The sequence below is a fragment of the Hylobates moloch genome, unplaced genomic scaffold (genome assembly GCF_009828535.3).
Source record: "Hylobates moloch isolate HMO894 unplaced genomic scaffold, HMol_V3 SCAFFOLD_10, whole genome shotgun sequence".
Lineage (NCBI taxonomy): Eukaryota > Metazoa > Chordata > Mammalia > Primates > Hylobatidae > Hylobates > Hylobates moloch.
Genome location: NW_026652285.1, coordinates 95,289,907 through 95,310,708, shown reverse-complemented (window position 1 = coordinate 95,310,708; position 20,802 = coordinate 95,289,907). Strand labels below are relative to the sequence as shown.

The 20,802-nt window shown below is 40.5% G+C and overlaps 1 protein-coding gene across 9 annotated transcripts in view; it reads left to right on the top strand.

Moving 5' to 3' along the window:
• The window catches only part of STRBP (spermatid perinuclear RNA binding protein), a 148,393-nt gene extending 133,158 nt beyond the window's left edge, over window positions 1-15,235 (top strand). For 8 of the 9 annotated variants that reach the window (XM_032165087.2, XM_058445193.1, XM_058445191.1 and 5 more), the window contains exons 15-18: window positions 180-320; window positions 3,358-3,481; window positions 8,252-8,296; window positions 10,836-11,478. In XM_032165087.2, coding sequence (XP_032020978.1) covers window positions 180-320; window positions 3,358-3,481; window positions 8,252-8,296; window positions 10,836-10,912 — 387 coding nt within the window. In that variant the 3' untranslated portion in view covers window positions 10,913-11,478. Of the gene's footprint in view, window positions 1-179; window positions 321-3,357; window positions 3,482-8,251; window positions 8,297-10,835; window positions 11,479-14,193; window positions 14,328-14,954 lie in introns of those variants that run through there. The other variant, XR_004249943.2, reaches the window with a different exon arrangement.
• Window positions 15,236-20,802: the final 5,567 nt, after the last annotated feature.

Below are 20,802 nucleotides of genomic sequence, written 5' to 3'. Positions count from 1 at the left end.
CAGCCTTATCTTTCTTCTCAAAGACATAGGATATCCTGAACTTAATGTAAAGTTTTAGACTGAGTCAGTTCTTGTGGCACTATTTGATTTTTGGTGTTTTCTGTGTCATAATCTATTTAAATTAAAAGGACATAGAGGAATTGCATGGGATAATTGCAAGGTGTTATTCTTGATTGTAGGTAGAAGTAGATGGACAGAAATTCCGAGGCGCAGGTCCAAATAAGAAAGTGGCAAAGGCGAGTGCAGCTTTAGCTGCCTTGGAGAAACTGTTTTCTGGACCCAATGCGGCAAATAATAAGAAAAAGAAGATTATCCCTCAGGTATGAGTAAACATGAAACCTTTGCAGAACCTGTGAAAAATGTTACAGGAATTAAATTTTCTTTCCTGTCCATGTGTCACTTGAGCTTTTTCTGAACTTGTTTCTTTTTCTTGGACTTGGCAACCTTTGCGTTGGGTTAGATCATGAATAATACAAATCTGATTAGTGGTTTCATGTTCTATGGACTTTCTAAACAAAATATATATGTACGTGTATATATTTATATGTATATATGAGGCTATTAGCATTATTTGGAGGGTCGAGGTCATTCTTGATGAAGTCAAGTTTTGAGGTAATTTGGACCTTGGTGAGGTCTAAGCAGTTTAGTTTGGGGAAGCTGCCAGGAGCACCTGGGGCTCTGCTTTCATCAGCCTGCAGGTGCTCTTCCAATTCCTTTGCAGTTTCGTCCTTTTGCATTGTTTATTTTGGGTTTCCTTTGCAGACCGCATAAAATTTGGCACTGTATTGCGTCTGTTCCTTACTGACACTGGGAATGTCAGTGCTACTGAATGTCCAGGATCTTAGCAAGGTATTTAGAAAAGATGGCCCTCTAATTCCATGCTTGTGGATATGAGATTCTTCCATCCATTCATTTATGCATTCAGAAAACATTTTCTAGTCATACACCATATGCCTGATAGTGAGGGAAAGAGTAAGAAAATATAAGACACATTGTGCCTCACGGAGAGTACTGGTATAGTAACATAACATCTGAATATATTATATGATAGAAATTAAAAATGCTTAAAGTAATAAAAGGAAGCTTAGATTGTGTAATTCTACGTTAAACATTATATTTAGATTCCGTTATATATGCTGTGTCCATCGTAGGAGGGTAGAATTGATCTTATTTTACTGGTAAGGAAACCAGGCCCAAAGAAATGGAAATACTTGCCTGGGGTAACACGGCTAATTGATGGTAGGGGTTCCTCCTAGAACCAGGTAGTTCTTCCAACGGCCACGGACATTTTACTATTGCATATAGTATCCATCTCAAAATTTGTTTTGTATTCGTTTAAATTTCTTGTATTTGCTATAATAAACACTGCTTAAATTCTAGGATCTAAAAGGTAGAGAAAACTTACTTTTACTGAGATGAAAAAATTTTTAAAGCCTTTAAATTATACATGTCAAAAACAAGTAGATTGTATTTTCTAAAATCTTCTGGTAAACATGGAACAAAGTATGTTCTAAATTAGTTGAAAGATGGTTCTTGTTTTATGACCTTGTTTTGTGGTGTTTTTTCCCATATTACATCTTATATTTGGTCAGCTAATTTTAGTTTAAAAAGCCCATGTGCAAATATTTATTAGGTAGTTAAGTTTGTTTCTACTAGACATGAGCTAAATTTGTGTGGAATCATTCTGCTACTGCCAGATTGTTGCTTCCTAACTACTTTTGACTAAGTCATGTTAAAAAAAGAAAGATGTCTACGTGAAGTTCACTCATTTTTAGAAATTTTCCATACTAGAAGCTATAAAACTCATGTGCTCAATGTGCTTGACGGCCAAGAAACAGTCTATTTTGGATATGTGGGTTGGTTTATTTCAGAGAAAAACAAAAACGGCAGTCCCTGTGCATGACACAGTTAACCTTGAAACTGTCTCCTGCCCATTCATACTAGAGGTAGAGGTTATCCTGGAAAGAATAAAGAATGGAGCATTTTCAAAGTGAGATAAACCAATGTGTATTCTGACTCTTTCAGCTTCTTAGACACTGTTGACTTTATCATAGAGTACGCTTTGAGGCTTTGCACCACTTTCTTGCACCTTGGTTATAGTGGGGAATCTTAATTGTTTCTAGCTTGAGTTTTTGTTGCATTTCTATAATATTCAATTTGAAATTACATACCTTTTGATTTTCTTAAAATTTAGTTTGGAAAAGAGATTTTTCAACAGTCCTGTTTACTGTTACTCCCGGTATTATCTGTTGTACTTTTAGAATGTTTTTATATCTGTTCTCTCGTTGTTCTTTCTACTCTAAAGTAAGGAAAACAAAGTATTGTTATTCTCATTTTATAATTCTCGGTTACTGTTTCTACTCTAAGGAAAACAAAGTGGGTATCATTATCCACATTTTTAATTAGTGGGGAGATTTCCATAGATTATGGCATTTTAGAGCAAGAAGGGGCTTTCAAAGTGGTATTTATTTATTTAATAATGGGGCCAGGCATGGTGGCTCACACCTGTAATCCCAGCACTTTGAAAGGAAGCTGAGGTGGGCAGATCACTTGAGGTCAGGAGTTCAAGACCAGCCTGGTCAACATGGTGAAACCCTGTCTCTACTAAAAATACAAAAATTAGCCAGGCATGGTGGCAGGTGCCTGTAATTCTAGCTGCTTGGGAGCTGAGGCAGGAGAATCACTTGAACCTGGGAAGGTGGAGGTTGCAGTGAGTTGAGATTGCACCATTGCACTCCAGCCTGGGTGACAGAGCGAGACTCCATCTCAAAAAAAAAAAAAAAAAAAAAAAAAAGATAATTAGTAGTGGATACATACATACACAAACAGCAGAGGAATCGGGCTCAAAGAAATCATATTACCTTCCTGAGGTCACAGTTACTTAGAGCAGCAACTGGCATCCTCATCTTTGGTCCTCCTGTCTTAGCCCTTTATATTTTTCCCCCACTAGCCCCCTCAGATTCACAGTTAATTCTATGTAGTTAGTTGCTGAGATATTTTCTGTCTGTCGGCAGATAATTTAGTGGGTTTGGAACCTAGGTACCAAGTGTGTATGATTACTTTAGTAAGGCCTAAAATGACTTTGGATATAAATTGATTACTGAAATTTGGTGTAGAAAATGAACTCTTTCTGGATAACACTCAAGCGAAAAGAAGTTATTTGCTTATTCTCTTAACATCTCTGTAAGGTAGGTATCATTTTTCTTTTTCAGATGATAAATTGAAGGTTCAAGATCACAGACAGCTCACGGTCTCACCCACGTGCTCGCAGTTTCTCATAGTGGTTGTGCATTGAAGAGACGATAGAAGAAATAAGATGTTTCTTCTTTCAGTAATGAAAATGTGTTATTTTAACAGGCAAAGGGTGTTGTGAATACAGCTGTGTCTGCAGCAGTCCAAGCTGTTCGGGGCAGAGGAAGAGGAACTCTAACAAGGGGAGCTTTTGTTGGGGCGACAGCTGCTCCTGGCTACATAGCTCCAGGTATAGTACAAACTGCAAGAGATTGGCCCCCTTTACTGGGCCAAAATTCAAAGAATAGTATCTCCTTCATTTTCTAAGGTTGTACAGGGTTTGTGGAAATATAACACAGGCATAAATGTACACAGAAATTTAAAAGTAGAGAATTGGCAGAATGTCATAGATGTTCTCCTGGAATCTGCTGAGTGAGGAGAGGCTACCTGGAGGGAGATGACAGATGAGCAATATTGCATTTGGTTGTGGGACTGTATTTTGACAAGGACTTAAAGGATGTTCCATAGATTGAGAATTTTGATGCCTGAGCAGGGTGTTTTCATTGAGGACATAGATGACAGGTTGGGTATAACAGGAAGAAAAACTGCTAAGAGGTTACTTAATTAGGGTAAAGCCTGGCATTATTAGTGTTTGTTAAACTTAACGTTTGGGAACCATCAAAGGCTAAAGAAATACACAAAGGAAAAAAAAATTTATCTAGAGCTTACTATATGTACTAGATCGTTTCATGTAAATAATTTTACTTATTAAATTGTTTTTAATTTAATTAATTAAATTTAATTGTTTTTAATCTTCACAGTGTTTCATCAGGTAGAAATTATTTTCCAAGGAAGGAAACTGGGATTTAGGGAGATAAGGCAACTAGCTCAGGGTGAAGCAACCACTAAACCACAGAGCGAGGATTTGAATGTAGGTGTTTGCATTTCCAAAGTTCATACTCTTTCCATTCCACCACACAGCTTAAAGAAGATTTGGGAGAATGCCCTCTCTCTGCCTTCCCTTCTGATTCTTATGTCATTTTAACAGTAGATTATCCAGCTGTCTTGTTAAAAATCAAGTTCTTCACAATATTGAAAGTATAGTACTTTTAACTGGACAAGTAAACCACTTGTAGATATTGATCAAGATGAAATTGTGATGAAGATTGGGTCTTATCCAGTCATTGTTTTTTAGGTAACATCCCTAAGGGTTCACTTTGTGCCTTCCTCAAAGAATAAGACCAGGCCATTTGGGAAATTTTATGATGTGGCTTTGGAATGATTCTTCTAGAAGCTAATCCTAGTAGGTAAATTGCTCAAGGAATGTGCCTGCTTTGGCACACAGCAGACATGGATTTTGTTCTCATGCAGCTTATAGTCTGAAGGGTGAGACGTAGATTAATCAAGTAATAACAACGAGAAACTGAGATGAGTACGATGAAAAAGAAGGACATGCTGCTGTGAGAGCATGTAACAGAGGAACCTGGTCTAGTTTAGTGGGTCCCTGGAGGCTTCCCAGAAGAAGGGACATTTGAATTGAGCTTTGAAGAATGAATAGGAGTTAACTCAAAGAAGACTGGGATGGGAGAGTGTCGCACACAGAAGGAACAGCATGTGTAGAGACACTGTGTTGCTGTTGTTGGGGAATTTGGCTCAGTTGAAGAAGCAGAAGTCCAGAATGTGTGGAATGTGGTGAGCAGTGAGTGGCAGAAGTGGAGAGACTGGGGAATGATGTGAATTAAAGCTGGACGACTCAGTTCCAGGCCTGGAGGCCGTTGTTTGGATTTTGGTCTTAGAACCCTAAGTGCAGTGTTAAGTCTTGATGGGTTCTAAGGAGAACAGTGACAAGATCAGACTTTATTTGTGAAGGTTAGTCTTTCTATAGTGTGAAGAACTGGATGTAGGGATAGGTGTGAGCAGTGACAAGATCAGTTAGAAGGCATATAGTTTACAGTAATGTATTGTACATTTCAAACTGGCTAGAAGAGAAGAATTCAAATGGTTCTAGCATAAAGACAAATATTTAAGATGATAGGTTTCCTAAGTTCACTGATTTGATCTTTATAAATTACATGGATATATTAAATTATCACATGAACCCCGGAACTATGTACATCTATTGTGCCTCAGTTAAAAAAAGGCTACTGAAGACTACTAACCCAGGCAAGAGACATTGATAGTATTGCTACTGGAGGCAGGGAAGAAGATAGGGAGAGACAAGAAGAGAACAGATGGGAGGAATATAAAGGAAGCAAAATTGATGTATTGAATATATAGAAAGAAGAGTGATGTTTCAAGGATATCTCAGCTCCTAAGGTTTTTAGCTGGAGCAGTGAGGGAAAAGGAAAAAATTATGAATTTCTTATGGTGTGATATAGTTTATGTGTATAAAATTAAGACAGTCTTCTGTGTGTCTCACTATTTCTACTGATATTTAATAATTTTAGCCTTATTCAGTGTATTGAAAGGGTGAAGCTTTCATTCATAATAATAGGTGGGTTATAGAGATGAACCATCTTTCTTGTCTTTGATGATGTGTTCTATTGGGGCTTAATCTGGTCACGTCTCTTGTTGCCGCGGACCCTTTACCACCTGCTGGAGTGGTAAATGGCTATGGTCCAGTGGCAGTAATCATGAAAGGAACCGTTTATGGCCGCTCGTTGCCAGGCTTTACTCTATGGTGACTCCTCTCTTGTGTCATTGCATTGACCTCCCTGAAAGGCCTGTCTCCCGAAGCTTTTAAAAATGAAGTTATTTTATGGCCGAGAGAAGATTCAGATTAGGTCCCTTTAGATATTGAATAGGTTATATACCATTTGCAGAGTATATTCTGTGCAGCAGGGACTGTTGTCAGTATATTTACATGTATTATTTAATTAAATTCCCCTGGCAACTCAGTTACTGTACATAGAACACCGAAGCTCAGAGAGGTTAAATAACAGGCGCCTGTAGTCCCAGCTACTCGGAGAGGCTGAGGCAGGAGAATGGCGTGAACCCGGGAGGCGGAGCTTGCAGTGAGCCGAGATTGCGCCACTGCACTCCAGCCTGGGGGACAGAGCCAGACTCTGTCTCAAAAAAAAAAAAAAATAAAAAATAAATAAATAAATAAAAAAAATAACAGGTGCCATTCACAGATACCTTGCTAGTAAAAGGTGAAGTTAGAATCAGGACTCCAGTGGCCTGATTAATGACCTAGTTAGTACTTATGGTCTCATTTCTTCTTAAGGAGGTTTTGGTATAATCCTTAGAACTGCAGCCTTAGCCAAACAGCCTCTGTTTTCTGGAATCAATTTGATAGCCAACCTTTTTTAAACATTAATTTCTTTTTTGGCCTCTGATCTGTCTCCTCTTCCTACTGCTTATTTCAGCTACATGTGTCCTCTTGAATATGATTTAGTCAGCACTCAGACTGAGTTATATGACTTAACTATAGACTAAAAAGTAAACATTTTTCATCCCTCAGAACTGTTTCAGTTGGTCCCTAAAAGCAGTTTACTTCTTCAGCATACATTTGAATGCGTTGTCTCAAACAGGAGATTTAGAACTGGGCATTCAAAAAAGACCTAGCCTCTGCCCCAGTGACTGCCTGGGGTAGGACCAGATAATTGAGTAAACACAATGCAATATGATGCAAGTGTAACATGGGTTGGGCAAAAGAGAGAACAGCAAGCCTGGGAGACTTTGCAGGGGAGGTGATAATTGATCCTGGTCTCAAGGGTGAGTTGCACTTGGTCATCCAGAGAAGGAGGGAATGAAATCATTCTGAATAGCAGAAATGGTTACAAAAAAAGGAGTGGTAATGTGAAAAAGCTCCATTTGTTTTGGGTACTGTGTAAAAGTGCCATGGTGATTTTGTGCCCTTGTTCTACTTTAGAAATTTTTTTCATTTATAAATGAATAATAAGTTGTTGTTGTTGTTATTATTATTGAGACATGATCTCTCTCTGTTACCCAGCCTGGAGTGCAGTGGTGTGGTCATGGCTCACTGCAGCCTCGATCTCCTGGGCTCAAGTGATCCTCCCACCTCAGCCTCCTGAGGAGCTGGTACTACAGGCATGCACCACCATGCCCAGCTAATTTTTTGTTTTTCTGTAGAGATGGAGTCTCACTATATTGCCCAGGCTGGTCTCTAACTCCTGGGCTCAAGCAGTCCTCCTGCCATAGCCTCCAGAATTGCTGGGATTACAGGCATGAGCCACCACACCTGGCCCCAAGTGATTTTTATTTACCTATTACCTATATCTAAGCTGTTTTACTAAAAGAGTAAAGATTGCAGCTTCTGTTAATATAGATAATATTTGTAATCCCTACTAATATGGTATAAAAACTTCTTTGTACTTGCTTTTACTTAATAATGTGAGCCTTTTTCATAGGTACCAGAGGCTGATGTCAAATTCACCAGCATTTACAGAGAGACCCTGTATTGGGCCAGAAATTGAAATACCAGCAAGTCATAGACCTTGCCCTTGGGCTCACGACCTGACTCATATGCCCATTTTAATGGCCATTGAGACCTCAGCCTGCTCTCTTACTACTTTCTGAAGATACTTGGAAAGTTCTCTTTGCCAACTTTGAGAAATTGGTAGTTTGAGTGGTTTTAAGTATTCTTTTGTTCAACAAATTAGTGAGTGGCTACTATATATATCATACATTCTGCTAGGTTCAGATGATGCATCGACGGATAAGTTTGACCAGGTCTCTGCTACTCTAGTGGGGAACCCAGACAAGGAACTGATAGTTAAAATAGAGTGTGGGGTCAGTGGGTGCAGTGAGAAAGAGATGTAGGATAGGCTGGCACATCTTGGAGAGCCTTGTAGGCCATGATGAGGAGCTCCCACATCTTAAGCAGGCACACAGAGAGTGGCTAGACTGGGACCATTCTGGCAGTGGTTCTCATTCATCCAACACCTGGAAGAAGTCCTCCGGGGCCCAGGGTGCTGAGCAGGTGGTGCTTGTGAATTGGGCCAGTGATGATTGCCCTGGGTCTTGGACTGATCTGCCTTCTTCTTCTTTGCACTAGGCTATGGAACACCATATGGTTACAGCACAGCTGCCCCTGCCTATGGTATGTACACCATCTTACTGATATCTCCTCTTAGCGACTGTCACAGCAATCCAAAGCACAGTTTCTATCTAGGGTTTTTGTAAAGTAATTGGAGGATCTCAGATTTATTCATTCTAGTGACCCAACTTAAATTCCCTTTGAAAATGCCACAACCTTGTGGTTCTTGGTTTGGTTGGAGTTGCTCTTCTCTCCGCTTTGCCTGATTGAAGGACTGCTTGTTCTAATTGCCTGTTTCTGACCATACTGAAATTAAATATTTTAAGTAGTTCTTCTTACAGCCAACTGATACTCCATTCAAAGGCTACTGAAGGGCCATACCCAGTTGCTAGCTTGGCTGCCTACCAGTTATAAAGCCACACTTAAGTTTCTGGTTTGGAACCATGTGAGTTGTGGGTAACTTGTCAAGAATAGGAACTGCTCACTTCAAATTTGTAGTCTTCATTCTTTTCCATAACTTTGCTTTGGGGTTGAAGTAAATGGGTATCATTGGCCCTAGAGAGGAAGTGATAGTTGGTTTCACCAGCAGTCTTACTTAAGTGCTCACTGCAGGAAGTCTGTAGTACATGCTAGAATATCATAGGTGTTTCTCTTCTCCCCTCTAAAATAAAAAATAAAAGCAAATGCATAAATGAACCCCAGTGGCCCTTTGGATAACTTTTGAATGAGGTTTATGTGGCAATGGAGGCAATAGGTTTGGAGTCAGTGATATGCTCTTAGACATTTTTTTCTACTCAGGTGCTACATGTTATAGAATCAGCCATCTGCAGGGTGTTGTCATTGAGAGAAGAGAGCATGAGAGAGTGTGTGTGCAAGAGTGTGTGTGTCAGCATGCCCCAGGCTGGCTGTGCATCCACACAGCAGGGAAAGGCCCTTCCTGTATTGCCAGTTTTGGCATTAGTCCTCTACATGAGCCTCAGACCTTCGCATTGTGCTTTTTCTCTTCACGCATCTGCTTTGCCATTTTTGTCTGGATGAAAATTGTGTTCCTAAAACACTGCTAAACTGAACCTTCATCTGATTTCGTAACTGTGGACATAAGTAGAAAATAATTTGACCACTTTGCCCATTAAAATAGTTTATATCCTAGAAAGATGTGAAGCTACAAGGGTCAAACTTTTGGAGCAAATTTGCTTTTAGGCAAAGTGCAGAGCCTGGAGCTATATCCTTTATATCCTCTGGCACACTCAGGTGTGGTCAAGGCTTCCCCATATTTTGAACTGAGCCATATGGGTAACTAGGAATTGGAAACTAATGCAATAATAAGCTTACCCAGATTTCCTTCTAAATTCAAACTCTCTAGTTCCTTTGGGTTTGGGTTTGGCCATTTGCTTTTAACTATTCAGCTGGCTTCTGGGTCTCCTGACCACCTCATCCTCTCTGTGACTTAGGTCTGGTCTGTTTATCCAAATACATTTTGGCTCACTAGACTCACTGTACTATGTCTTGTATAAGTGCCAAAGCATCTGCCGCTTGGGGCAGATATTTAAATCTGTGTCTTTCTTTTAGACATACAGTAAGTTTCAAATTCTTCAGTAAAGGTTTGCTAGAGCTTGATTTTTCCTTTGGAAATACTTTTATATCTAGATTCTAAGTTACATTCATGTTTTTCCTCGGTCTTTTTTTCTCTCTTGTTCCTCCCTTTCCTCCTTTAACATTATACTTTCACCTTGTGCCCTCTGAGCCCCTACATCAGAAAGCTCCTCTCTTCCATGTGCCATATAACTGACTTCCAAAGCTGGTGAAATTTGATGCCCCCATTTTTCACATAAAAGATTTGGTTTTTAAATGTTACTGTGATGCAAACCTACTAAAACAATGCTTTATTTTGGCTGTAAGGTAAATATGTCTTTTGGCCTTTGTAAAGCTGTTGCATGTGGGGTAATTTCCCTCTGATCATCTGGTGCTCTTGAATACCTGCTGTTGCTGCTTTGTGATTTCTCCATAGGTTAAATATTAGAATAGGAATAGGAGCAGATTTCAAATCATGCTTGAGTATGCAGAAGTTTGTGAGGCCACAAGAACGTATTAATTACAAATTCAGAAAGTAATTAATCTTTCCAGATTTGCCATGCCAATATTGGCCATAGCCATTTAGAAGTTAAGTAAACGCCTGGCCATGGCTCCAGCTGGAGCTGAGGTCTGCATGGAAAGCTATGCTTTGAACCTTGACAACCCGTTTCTCCTGGAATATGTGATATGCCACATTGAGAACCCATATGGATTTCTACAGTCAATTTAGAACATGATTCAATAGCATTGCTTTTGATTTTCAGAATTCATGGTAGCCCACTCAATGAAATTGCTTCCTAGATGTAGCCATCCTGATTTTGAGAGTGGAAAATATTATTTATCAAAATATTAAGAGCAATTTCAAAATAGATCTGTGAGCGATTTATGGGCCTCTTGCAAAATGGTATACATGTTGACTGACTGATCTGGAAAAGGTTAATGATAATTACTGTCAGATATTTATTTACCTGAAATTTTTATTGGAATATTAAAACTTATTTGGAGTCCTCTCCGTTTCTTTTCTCTGTAGGTTTACCCAAGAGAATGGTTCTGTTACCCGTTATGAAATTTCCAACATATCCTGTTCCCCACTACTCATTCTTTTAGCAAATGACAGAAGCTAATTCCTATTGAACAACAATACAGTACAATACAGAATGTTAGAGAAAAAGCCTTTTTATCCTGCTTTCTTTGAACACATACTTGATCAAAATTATTTGTAAAGAACATCTTTCCTACTTTTTGATTTTAACAAATGCAAATTTAGTTCTCTAAAACTTGAAAAAAAAAAAAAAAAAAAAAGAAACCAGTTCTGTGAAAACGGTACCTCATTTCTGGAAAATAACTTATACCAGCCCTTCTGTTCTAGGGAAATGAAAGTCTAGCAGTTCAAAGTTTAAGTTTTAAGAGACGTATCAGATTATGTAAAATTAAATTTGTGAAGGATGTATAGAGTCTCAAACACTGATCACAAATAAACTGCTTTGTTGTAACACAGAGTACTACTGCCTGGTTCCTGATGCAGTCACTGATTCTTAATTGATATGTATTTGCCCCAGGGCACTTTAATTTGGGCTGTAGTTATTTTTTTTAATACAATAGAGACTTTTCATTTAACTTTAACTTTGTACATATTGAAGTGTGTAATAAAGCCAATAAAATATGGGTTTGAATATTGTTTTAGCTTATTATTTTTGATATGTTTTGGTATCAAATTACAAGGAATTGAAAACTAATAACTTAGCCCTAGAAGCCCATTCACTTGTAAGCAAACTGCTAAAACAAAGCAAAGGTGATTGTTAGTTTGAGCCAGTCTAGTCACTTTGTAAGCCCTTTGTACTCCTGCTGTACAAGGGCATCCCCATGATAAAGGTTCCATTCTGTTATTCGAGCATTGCTTATTAAAATGATGGCACTACCCAGAGATGGGGAAGGAGAATGTGATTATCCTAGTTTATGAATTTCCAAGTTTTTAAAAATAATAAATTAATCAATCAATCACCCTCTCTTGTTCTTGTGGCCTTCTTCACTCTGTAAGATATTGTGTTCACTCCCTGGCTTTTTTCACGCAGATAGAAGATTAGCGATTTTGCTGGGATTCATTGAAGGGTCTCCTTTCCTCTTCAATTACATCAGAATCTAAAGCAGCAACAGGGTCCCCATAAAAACTTGCTCTTCGATTGTCCCAGTTCTTGTTGAGTGCTGCTGTGAAAAGTGACAGGTTTCAGCCATGGGTCAGCATTTCTTTTTAAGACACCTGATGATGCTGGTGGAAATGGATCAGTGGGTAACATTGTGCTGTTCTGTAAAGGGTGCAGACCTAAGTCCTCCACTTGCATTCTCACCTTGTTTGGAAAGCCAATGATGTTACTAGAAGGTCAATGGTTTCATTAAGGTACTCACCCCCATGAAGGAGCAGCAGTGTGGTCCCCTGTCAATAAAAGGCACCATGTCTTAAAAATGTCTGTTTTTAGTATGAATTAGCTTTCATTTTCCCTAGTCAATTCTGCTTTTGGGAACTTGACAGGGCCCATCCATGAGAATGGGCTTCACAAAATATGGCAAATTTCTGTACCAAATTTCTTTGGGACCACTAAATAAAGGTGAAATGGGCAATGTACAACAAATGTTAGTGTCACTTCTCAGATATGTATTACACAATGATTAGTTTGTTTCTTCTCCTTGGTCTTTTGTCTTTATTAGTGGTGGGTGATACTTTAATAAAACCTCGTCACTTGCTGGAAATAGCTGTAACTTATCATTCTCATCCTGTGCATTAGTGGCTAGACATAAACAAGAGGGCCCATTTCAGCTGGGAGTTTTCATGTTTCATTGATGCGTTTTGCTGACCTATGGATGAAACAGAGCCATCACTGAGAAGAAAAAGCATGGCTGATAGTGTCCAGTTTTTATTAATTAAATCTTTACAGTAGTCCTCATTGTCTTTGGAATACTATTAATTGGCAGCTGCGGCTGTATTGTTATTTGAAATTGGTCATCAAATTTGGATTCCACGTTGGAATCTCTCTAGAGATTTCTCATTAGAAAATTCTTTTGAAGTAGCTGCTCTGCTTCATAACTCACGCCCTCTGTAATGGTGAAAAGGGAGCTGTGCTGTTTTCCACCATGATGGCAGTCATTTCAAATGGTTTCTACCAAGTCTTTTTTTTTTTTTTTTTTTAATTTTGTTGTTTGTTGGAAGTTACTAACCATGTTGTAAACCTGCCCAGTTGCTGCAAACTTTTACATTTCTCTGCTTTACTTAAAATAATCGAGCTGTCAGTCCTTTGTTAGAAGTGGTAACCATGCAAGTTCAACTGTTTAAATTCTGTAATGAATTAAGTGTCCCCCCACCTGTTGCCCTTCCCACCCTTCCATTTTGTAATGAAAATTCCACTTACAGCCGAAAGAGCAGAGAAATATAAATGAAGCTCTTGGCTTCACCAAATTGCCTGAAATTAACATAAAGTTTTGCTTCTCTGCTCTTTTCTCCACTGTAGGTGGTTTTTTCATTGACAGCCCCTATTGCCAGCCTCTGAGCGTCGCACCATTTATTATTCACTTGGGCCCTCAAGATTTCTTCTCTGACTTCTAGAACCATCAGGTTGTCTGGCTTGAAATGGCAATTTCTATGTCTTGGTCTTAAGAGCAATGTGACACCCTGAGGCTAGCCAGCTTTCAGACACACCACTCTGACACCCTCTTTTTGAAAGCAATGACTGATCATTTTAAAGAAGAGCAATACTTTGTTCAAAGCCACGGTGTCTGTTTTAAAACTTTTCCTTTGGAAACCTAGCAATATCTGTACTTAACCCCTTTTTAGCATAGTTTCTCGTCAGGGAGTTTACAGATCAGTGTAGAGCTTAACATTAGTGTGTGAGCTGTGCTATGTTCTGACAGTTTTTACACTTTTTAGCACATAAATAGTTACATTCCTGACTGCGTCAGTTAGCGTTACTATAATTTCTCAGAGATAGGGGTCCTCCTTGAAGCCATATCCTCTGCATGGGGACTGGCCCCTAGCCAGGGATGTGGCTTGCAGCTCGTGTTTCTTCAGGCTGCAGGAGTACCCCATCTCTTGTGCAAGGTAATTGGTCCAGTAGATTTCCAACATACCTCATGCCGACTAGATGAAGTGCATGGGTGGTGAAGTAAGGAGTTGAGTTTACATAGTTCTGAAGTGGTTTGTAGTCTCTCTCAAATTGTTAGCCTGGGGAACCAACCACTGAGAGATTTTGCTGGTATTGGCCTTTGCTTTTTTTTTTTTTTTTTTTAATTTTGGGTGAATGTTTGAAAATCATGAATCAGCCACCACTATTAATTGAAGAGCTGAGAATACCTCGTTAATGTATTTTTAAAACTGGTGTTGGACCCTCTGTGTATTTCAGGTTAATACTTTTAAGCAGTTTTCAGCACGTTTATCTCACTTTATTCTCGTTCTCCTCGGACCTTCGTAGCCATATCACTTGTATAAAATAGGCTGAGATATAGTGACTGTAAGCTGTGATCTCAGTATACAAAGGTAAGCTCTTTTATTTTCTGATTAAAGAGAAAAATAGTCAATTAAGACAACATGCATATATGACAATCATATATGATGTATTTGATCTCTTAGGTCATATGTCATCGCATTACCTTTAAAAATTGTATGGTCTAAATGTAAAATAGTTATTTTTCAACATTTGTTTTAATACCCTTGTAACTGCTTTTTATTCAAGACAGACATTTCACTTACACTAAGTGTGTGTGTGTGTAGAAACTTAGGATATAACATGTATGTAAATTACACACACATACCTGTTTAAATGTAAGAATTCAGTGATAGGAACAGTTCATCTAAGAAGATTTTAATGACAGGGCACTCTTTTGGCCAAAGCAGTGGAATTTCCTAGGCAGCAAGGTTGGTAACAGTGCTGGTAGGATCCGTATGTGTAAGCTGTTACACAAGCTGGGGATCAAAGTGCCAATTTCTCAAGGAGAGAAACTTCTCCGAGAAATGAAAGTCTCTGATCTGTGTTGTATGCCATAATACAACAACAGCAAGAAGCCATAAAAAAAAAGCAATAGAAAATGAAAAAAAAACAAAACAAAATATTATGGTAACTATGGAAAAGTATATAATTGACTGAGCTAAGTTAATTATTTGCAGAACCAACTTTAGCAAGACTCGGGGTGGTGAATATCGAGTCTGCGGAGACCAAATAGACTTAAAGCAATCCATCTGTCTTTTCCAGGTTAGGTAGCTAGATTATTTATTTCCCACCTTATTCAACCATCATGGACTTCATGTAAAGATGTGAGGGTTAGGCAGATATTTTAATAAAGATGTGCTTCATTTAGGTGTGTCCCATAAATGCATTTAATTGTGTAAGATGTTCTGTGCTAAGGCTGTATTTGATATATGTAGATTAAAATGAATTTCATGTTTCATATTTGTTTCTAAGTAGCAGTTTCTTTTGATTACTCACTTTAAAGTTGCTGGAACAACTCTTGTTTTTTCCATGCAGAATCTGTATGTACATTTAATGTGGCTTTGGCCTCTATAAAAGGTTGTACGAGGTATAGCTGACTAGTACTGAGTGCGATCCAGTCCTGCTGAAACAGCCCAGTGCCTATTAGGTGCCAGGTCCTCTTCTGGGTACAAGTGAACAGAGGCTGTGCCCAGTGGAAGCATTTTAATTCTGACAGTCTCCTTGTTGTTGGAATTGGGCCTATTACAAATATCCTACTTTGGGAACCAGATACTTTGTTAACTGTGGCAAAAAGAATATCAGCTCAGTTATTAGTTTAATTATAAACTGTTTAATAATGTAGGCCCTCTGACATCACCAAAATAGGCGTCACTTGGAAATTCACTCATTTAAAATATTTCCCTGGCAGTTTTGAGAGCCTGAAACCTACTCTGGTTTATGTTCATGGACCTCTGTCCAATAAGTGAATGTAATGAAATGAATTCATAACAAATACTACAGTCCTTTCCAAGTAGTTTTTATAGTAGAACAAAGGACAAAGTGGTTAATTTAAACACTGAGCACATTTTTTTTAATGACAAATGAGAAAGTTTCACCCTTATACTCAATCATTCACCATAATTTCCCTGTTTCCTAGATTTCATTAATAACTGGAGGGAAATCTTCAGTAGTGAGTTAGAGGAAAGAACTAAGGAGATCCCCCCTGCCTTCCCTGCCCCCACCCCAGCAATTAGATTTCAAGCAATCCAGAGCCCTATACACCAGGGTCATTAAGAGCAGTTAAAGCTGAAAACAACCTGCTCTGTGAATGGTCTTCCCCTAATTCCCATTCATCTTATGCCAGTGCCTCCTGAGAGAGGGTGGGGGCTATCTCTGAATCATCCAGAATGAGAAAGGTTCTGTGTATTCAAACTCATACCCTATACAGTCTGACGCCATGCTGTGCAGTGACCACAGGTTCCTCAGTGTTATTAGGAGTCTTGGAAAGGAGACAGGTGGTAAATGGATAACAACAGCAGGGCCAAGAAACTACTGCTGAGGTGGGTTTCAATATTGATGTGTTTCTCTCTAGCCCTTATTTACAGAGCACAGAGCTAGTACTTATATAAGAATCAGTCCCTTCCTTTCTTAATAGCCTCTTCCCAAAAGACTGTTTTAAGTCAAGAATTCCAGTTGAGTTGGTTGTAAGAATAGATATCCTTTCCCACATTATCATTTTAGGTAGGAACTAACAGATTCCATTGATGCTTTGAAGCAGCGATCTTTGGAGGTTTTTAAAAATAGTACCATAATGCAAATTAGGTTATGTAAGCTTTACAGCACAGCTAGAAATAGAGACTAGAAACCATGCGGGAATCTGGGCCAAAGAATTTCTCTCCTTCCAGCACATTCCCATGGGGCTCAGGAATTAGATGAGTTAATACACATAATATGTTTTGAACAGTACCTGGTGCAGAGTACGTACTCAGTGAATGTTGAGTGTTCTTACCAAGGTTGGCCGAGGTGAGGATGAACGTGAGGAGGGCAAGGCTCTGCCAACAGGTGTTGGAGAGGCAGGTGCATGGCCTGCTCAGGGTGGAGCTGTGTCGGTTCCTTGGTGCTGATAGGCTTTGGCTGCTGCCAGGCTTTGGGAGAGGACTCCTGGTATCTAGGGGTTAGACAAGAAACACACCCCAAAGACCTGGTGAGAGCTAGAGTGGTGGCGTTGCTGCAGATCCAAGCTTAAGGAAGTTGCTCGTGTGTCTGTTAACAGTAGTTAAATTACCAGCCAGTCTGCTGCCAAGGGTTTGTAAATACTTGTTTTTTTTTTTTTGTTTTTTGTTTTTGGTGGCGGGGGGGATTTAAGGGTGCTTAGAACTTCATAAGGGCTGATCTTAGAATATCCACCTGCTGAGTCCAAGTGTCCAACCAGTGCATTAATAATTTTTTAAAAAGGTGTTTGGTTACAACTGCCTCCAGAATCTAACCTTCAGGGTTTACTAGTGTTTAGTAGGTAGAAAGCAAGTTCCTTTAAATCACAGAAAGGAAAGGAGGAAACTGATTGGTGTGCTTAAAAGGCTGTCCACTAGGATGCTTCTCTGAAAAGCACTCCTATAGCTTGTCTCTTCTAGTTTGCTTTGATACTTTCGGGGGGAAGAATCTGCACTCGTCACCATATGATGCCTCCCTTCTGCCTCTTAGTCTTAGAGAAAACATATCTGCCCATCTATTCATCTTTCTTTTTGTCTGTCCATTTACTGTCTGGACACAGTTGGGAAGTTGCTTTTTAATAAGAGGAAAATGGGTACATGATGAAATTGATGCTTTTGGATTAAATGGAGGGTGCACGTCTTATCTTCCATTCCTCTGTGTGTCTACAAAGACTTCAGGAGCCTCTGCAGAAAGGTGGTCACATGCATCCTTGGCTGTTGGTAAGAGGTGAGCTAAGCGGGGAACATAGATTGGAGCCCTCAGATGCTCCAAGTTTATAAAAACTGTGTGTAGACAAGGACTGAGTGTTACCTTTAAGGAGGCAAATAAGATTTGCCTTGTAGTCAGGAGGTTTTTCTTAAATCTAAGAAATACTTGTTTAGCTAATGTCCTGGCAAAAGTTAGTACATTCCCCCCAGGGGAGGCTGTTTGCTGGAGTCTTTGCCTCGTTCAGCCAGCATTGAGGGAGGACTTCTTTTTTCGCCTTGACCGATCAGTTGCTAACATTCTAATTACTTACTCCTTCTGAGGAGGGTCTTGGTCTCTCTTGGTAGAACTGTGCCATTTCTGCAAATGAACGGTGCCATCCTGCTGGTGGGCAGGGTGAAGATAGCCACCGTTTGCCCAGGCAGTTTCAGCACTGGACAGAAGGTCTCTGCATTCAGGTGTCTGCTAAATGCCCCAAGTAATGAGGTGAACAGTAGTCCTCAGTTCAGGTCATTTGGGGCAGCAGTAGATTGAAGGAGTAGGAAGGGAAGGGGAAGGAGAGATGCCACCATTTGTATCTTGTGTGCCAGGCACTTGGACATTCTTCTGAATTCTCCAGCTACCTTCCTGGAAGTAGTAGTATCCTTAGTTTACAAAAGAAACTGATGCTCCAAGTTAAGTGCTAGAACCATTAATGGAACCTAGCTCTGTTCTAAAGCCTTTTTCTATTCCATCCTGCTATGGATTAAAAGGCTGGGGCTGACAGGATGGGCTCTGCTGGTAGCTAGGCCCTCTGACTTGAGGTGACTCCAGATCAGATAACCTGGCCTAAAATAGGGCTCTTTTCATTTAAATTGGTTGTGAAGAACGATTTAACATGCTGGAAGGACAGGCTGAACGGCTGCATTGCAACTGTATCAACAGAGGAAGCATTTTTATCTAAAGCTTGTTTTTCTCTGAATTTCAGTGAAATCTGAGGTATGTGTTTTCACTTAGCTTATATCTTCCCAGTGCATGTTCTCTGCCTGGCCTGAGATAGGTCATGAGGATGTCTTCAACAATTTAAGCCAGACTCTGAAGGCAGGCTGGTGAGGCTTTGGCTCATTGGGTATAAGGAAGAGGAGCACAGAGGGGCAGCAGCCCATGTCTGAGGTATAAGTGCAAGGGGGTGTCCCTGGACAAGTACTCAGTAGAGATGGGTGGTGGCAGACTGCAGAGGTCAGTGGTCATTGCCAGGAGTTTCCCTCGGAGTAGGCCTCAGGGCAGACTGCCAGCCTGGAGTTTGCTGTCTTCCCTCCAAGTTGGACCCGTGTATGGTAAGCCCTGCTTGGATGGCTTTGTGGTCTCTAAATTGCTGCCTGTGAACCACCCTGCTGAGCGTGTCGGATTCTTCTGCTGCTGTAACCACTTTACCAGCTCCTGGGCTAATGAATGACAGCTGGGTCTCTGCTCAGGCATGGGTGGGTGCGGGGATGGCTGCGGGATCCTTTTCAGGGCAAGGTATTCCTCATCCACCCCAAGTCATCCTCTTTCTTGGCACTTGGCAGTGTTTCAGTGCACCCTGCTGTAAGCCTGGAGGAGGGCAGGAAAAAGGAACCTTTGAATCCCAGGCTGTCGTGTTCTAGAGCATGACGGTGTCAGGGAGAATGAGCGCCTGGCATTCGTAGAACACAGTCTTCTCTGAAGCCCTTTCCCGTTTGTCATTTCATGGCTTGCTGTACTGGTGGCCCTTGGAGAAGCAGCAGTGCATAGATCGTTGTTCCCACCCTGCAGACAGGGAGAGCAGAGCCCAGAGATCTCTCCAAACCACGCTGCTTATTTGTGGCAAAGCACTGTGGCCCCTAATGAGTTTTTAACCACCCGAAGAAATAACATTTCTTAAGACTGTTTTTAGAGGCAACAGCAGCCCTTTCTGAGGAATTAGTTTTGAATTTCACCACAATTGGAATTAGAAATTTTCTCCTTTTACAGATGAGGAAATAGATGCTTAGATAAGGTGACTTGCCCCAAATTATAGTGCGGTGAGTGGCGGTGCTCACCCAGTCTGAGGCTATGCTGTGTGCAGGTGGTTTGCGTCGCTAGTGTGGACCAATGTCTGTTCTGTCTTCCAAGCCCGCTTGGCAGCAGTGGCTTCTCTCTCTGTGATGTGTTCTGCTCACCTTTCCTGTAGGCTTCTGGGCTATCCCCTATGCACCTTGAAACCAAGCAAAAACCAGCCCACATCTCCCTGATCCTTCCTCAGCCTCCTAAAATCCAGACTTTCTGGGCTCATTCTTTTTCTGGTTCCTTTGTTACTGTGCCACTGGGCAAGGTGACCAACTGGTCAGCCCTGGGCCAGGCAGCCTGTTTTTTGTTTGTTTGTTTGTTTTTTGCCAGCTACACAGTTGGGGTTAATTTCTACAGATCATCATTTTATACTGTAACTGAACCCTATAATAAAGTGCAAATTCAGTAATTGCTACTTGGAGAGCTCCTCAGGGGTGGGAAGGAGGACAGGGGATGTGCTGTTGGAAGTATGTGTTTTATGTTCAGCCTCATCCACACTGTGGTTTTTGGCCACATCCTCCGTTCCTGGCTCGGCCTTCAAACATGCGCTGTAACCGTGGGATCACCGTCACAGTGACACACTTTCCAGAGCAGTCTGGTGTTGGGATCCCCTTGGATTCTTCCGTCATGAGACTTCTCGGAAGTCTCAGCTTTCTAAAAATCCCTCATTCCTGCAGAGGCTACGTTAAAGGAATATGGTAGCCATCATCTGGGAGGTAAAAAACCTATGGAAATTGGCACCTGGGGGAACTCAGGAAAGCTGAAAGCACCTTGAAATGAGATGGAAGGACCAGAAGTTTAAGGCTGGTGAAGAGCAGACCTGGAGAGAACGTGGGCACTCCTGCCAGGTATTTTTAAGGGATTATATTTATTTGTTGTATGTGGTTCCAAAGGGTAAAAGACAATTATGGGAAGCCAGTGGGGCAATTTGAGCTAAAATACACCTCCCGCGATGACAGATGCAGCCTTGAGAGAGCAGCTGAGGTGCGACATGAGCTCCCTGTAAGCGGCATGTTCGAGCAAGAAGCCGGTTGTGTGGACGGCAAAGAGGAAATGCTGTGGAATGTCAGTTTGGACGAACTC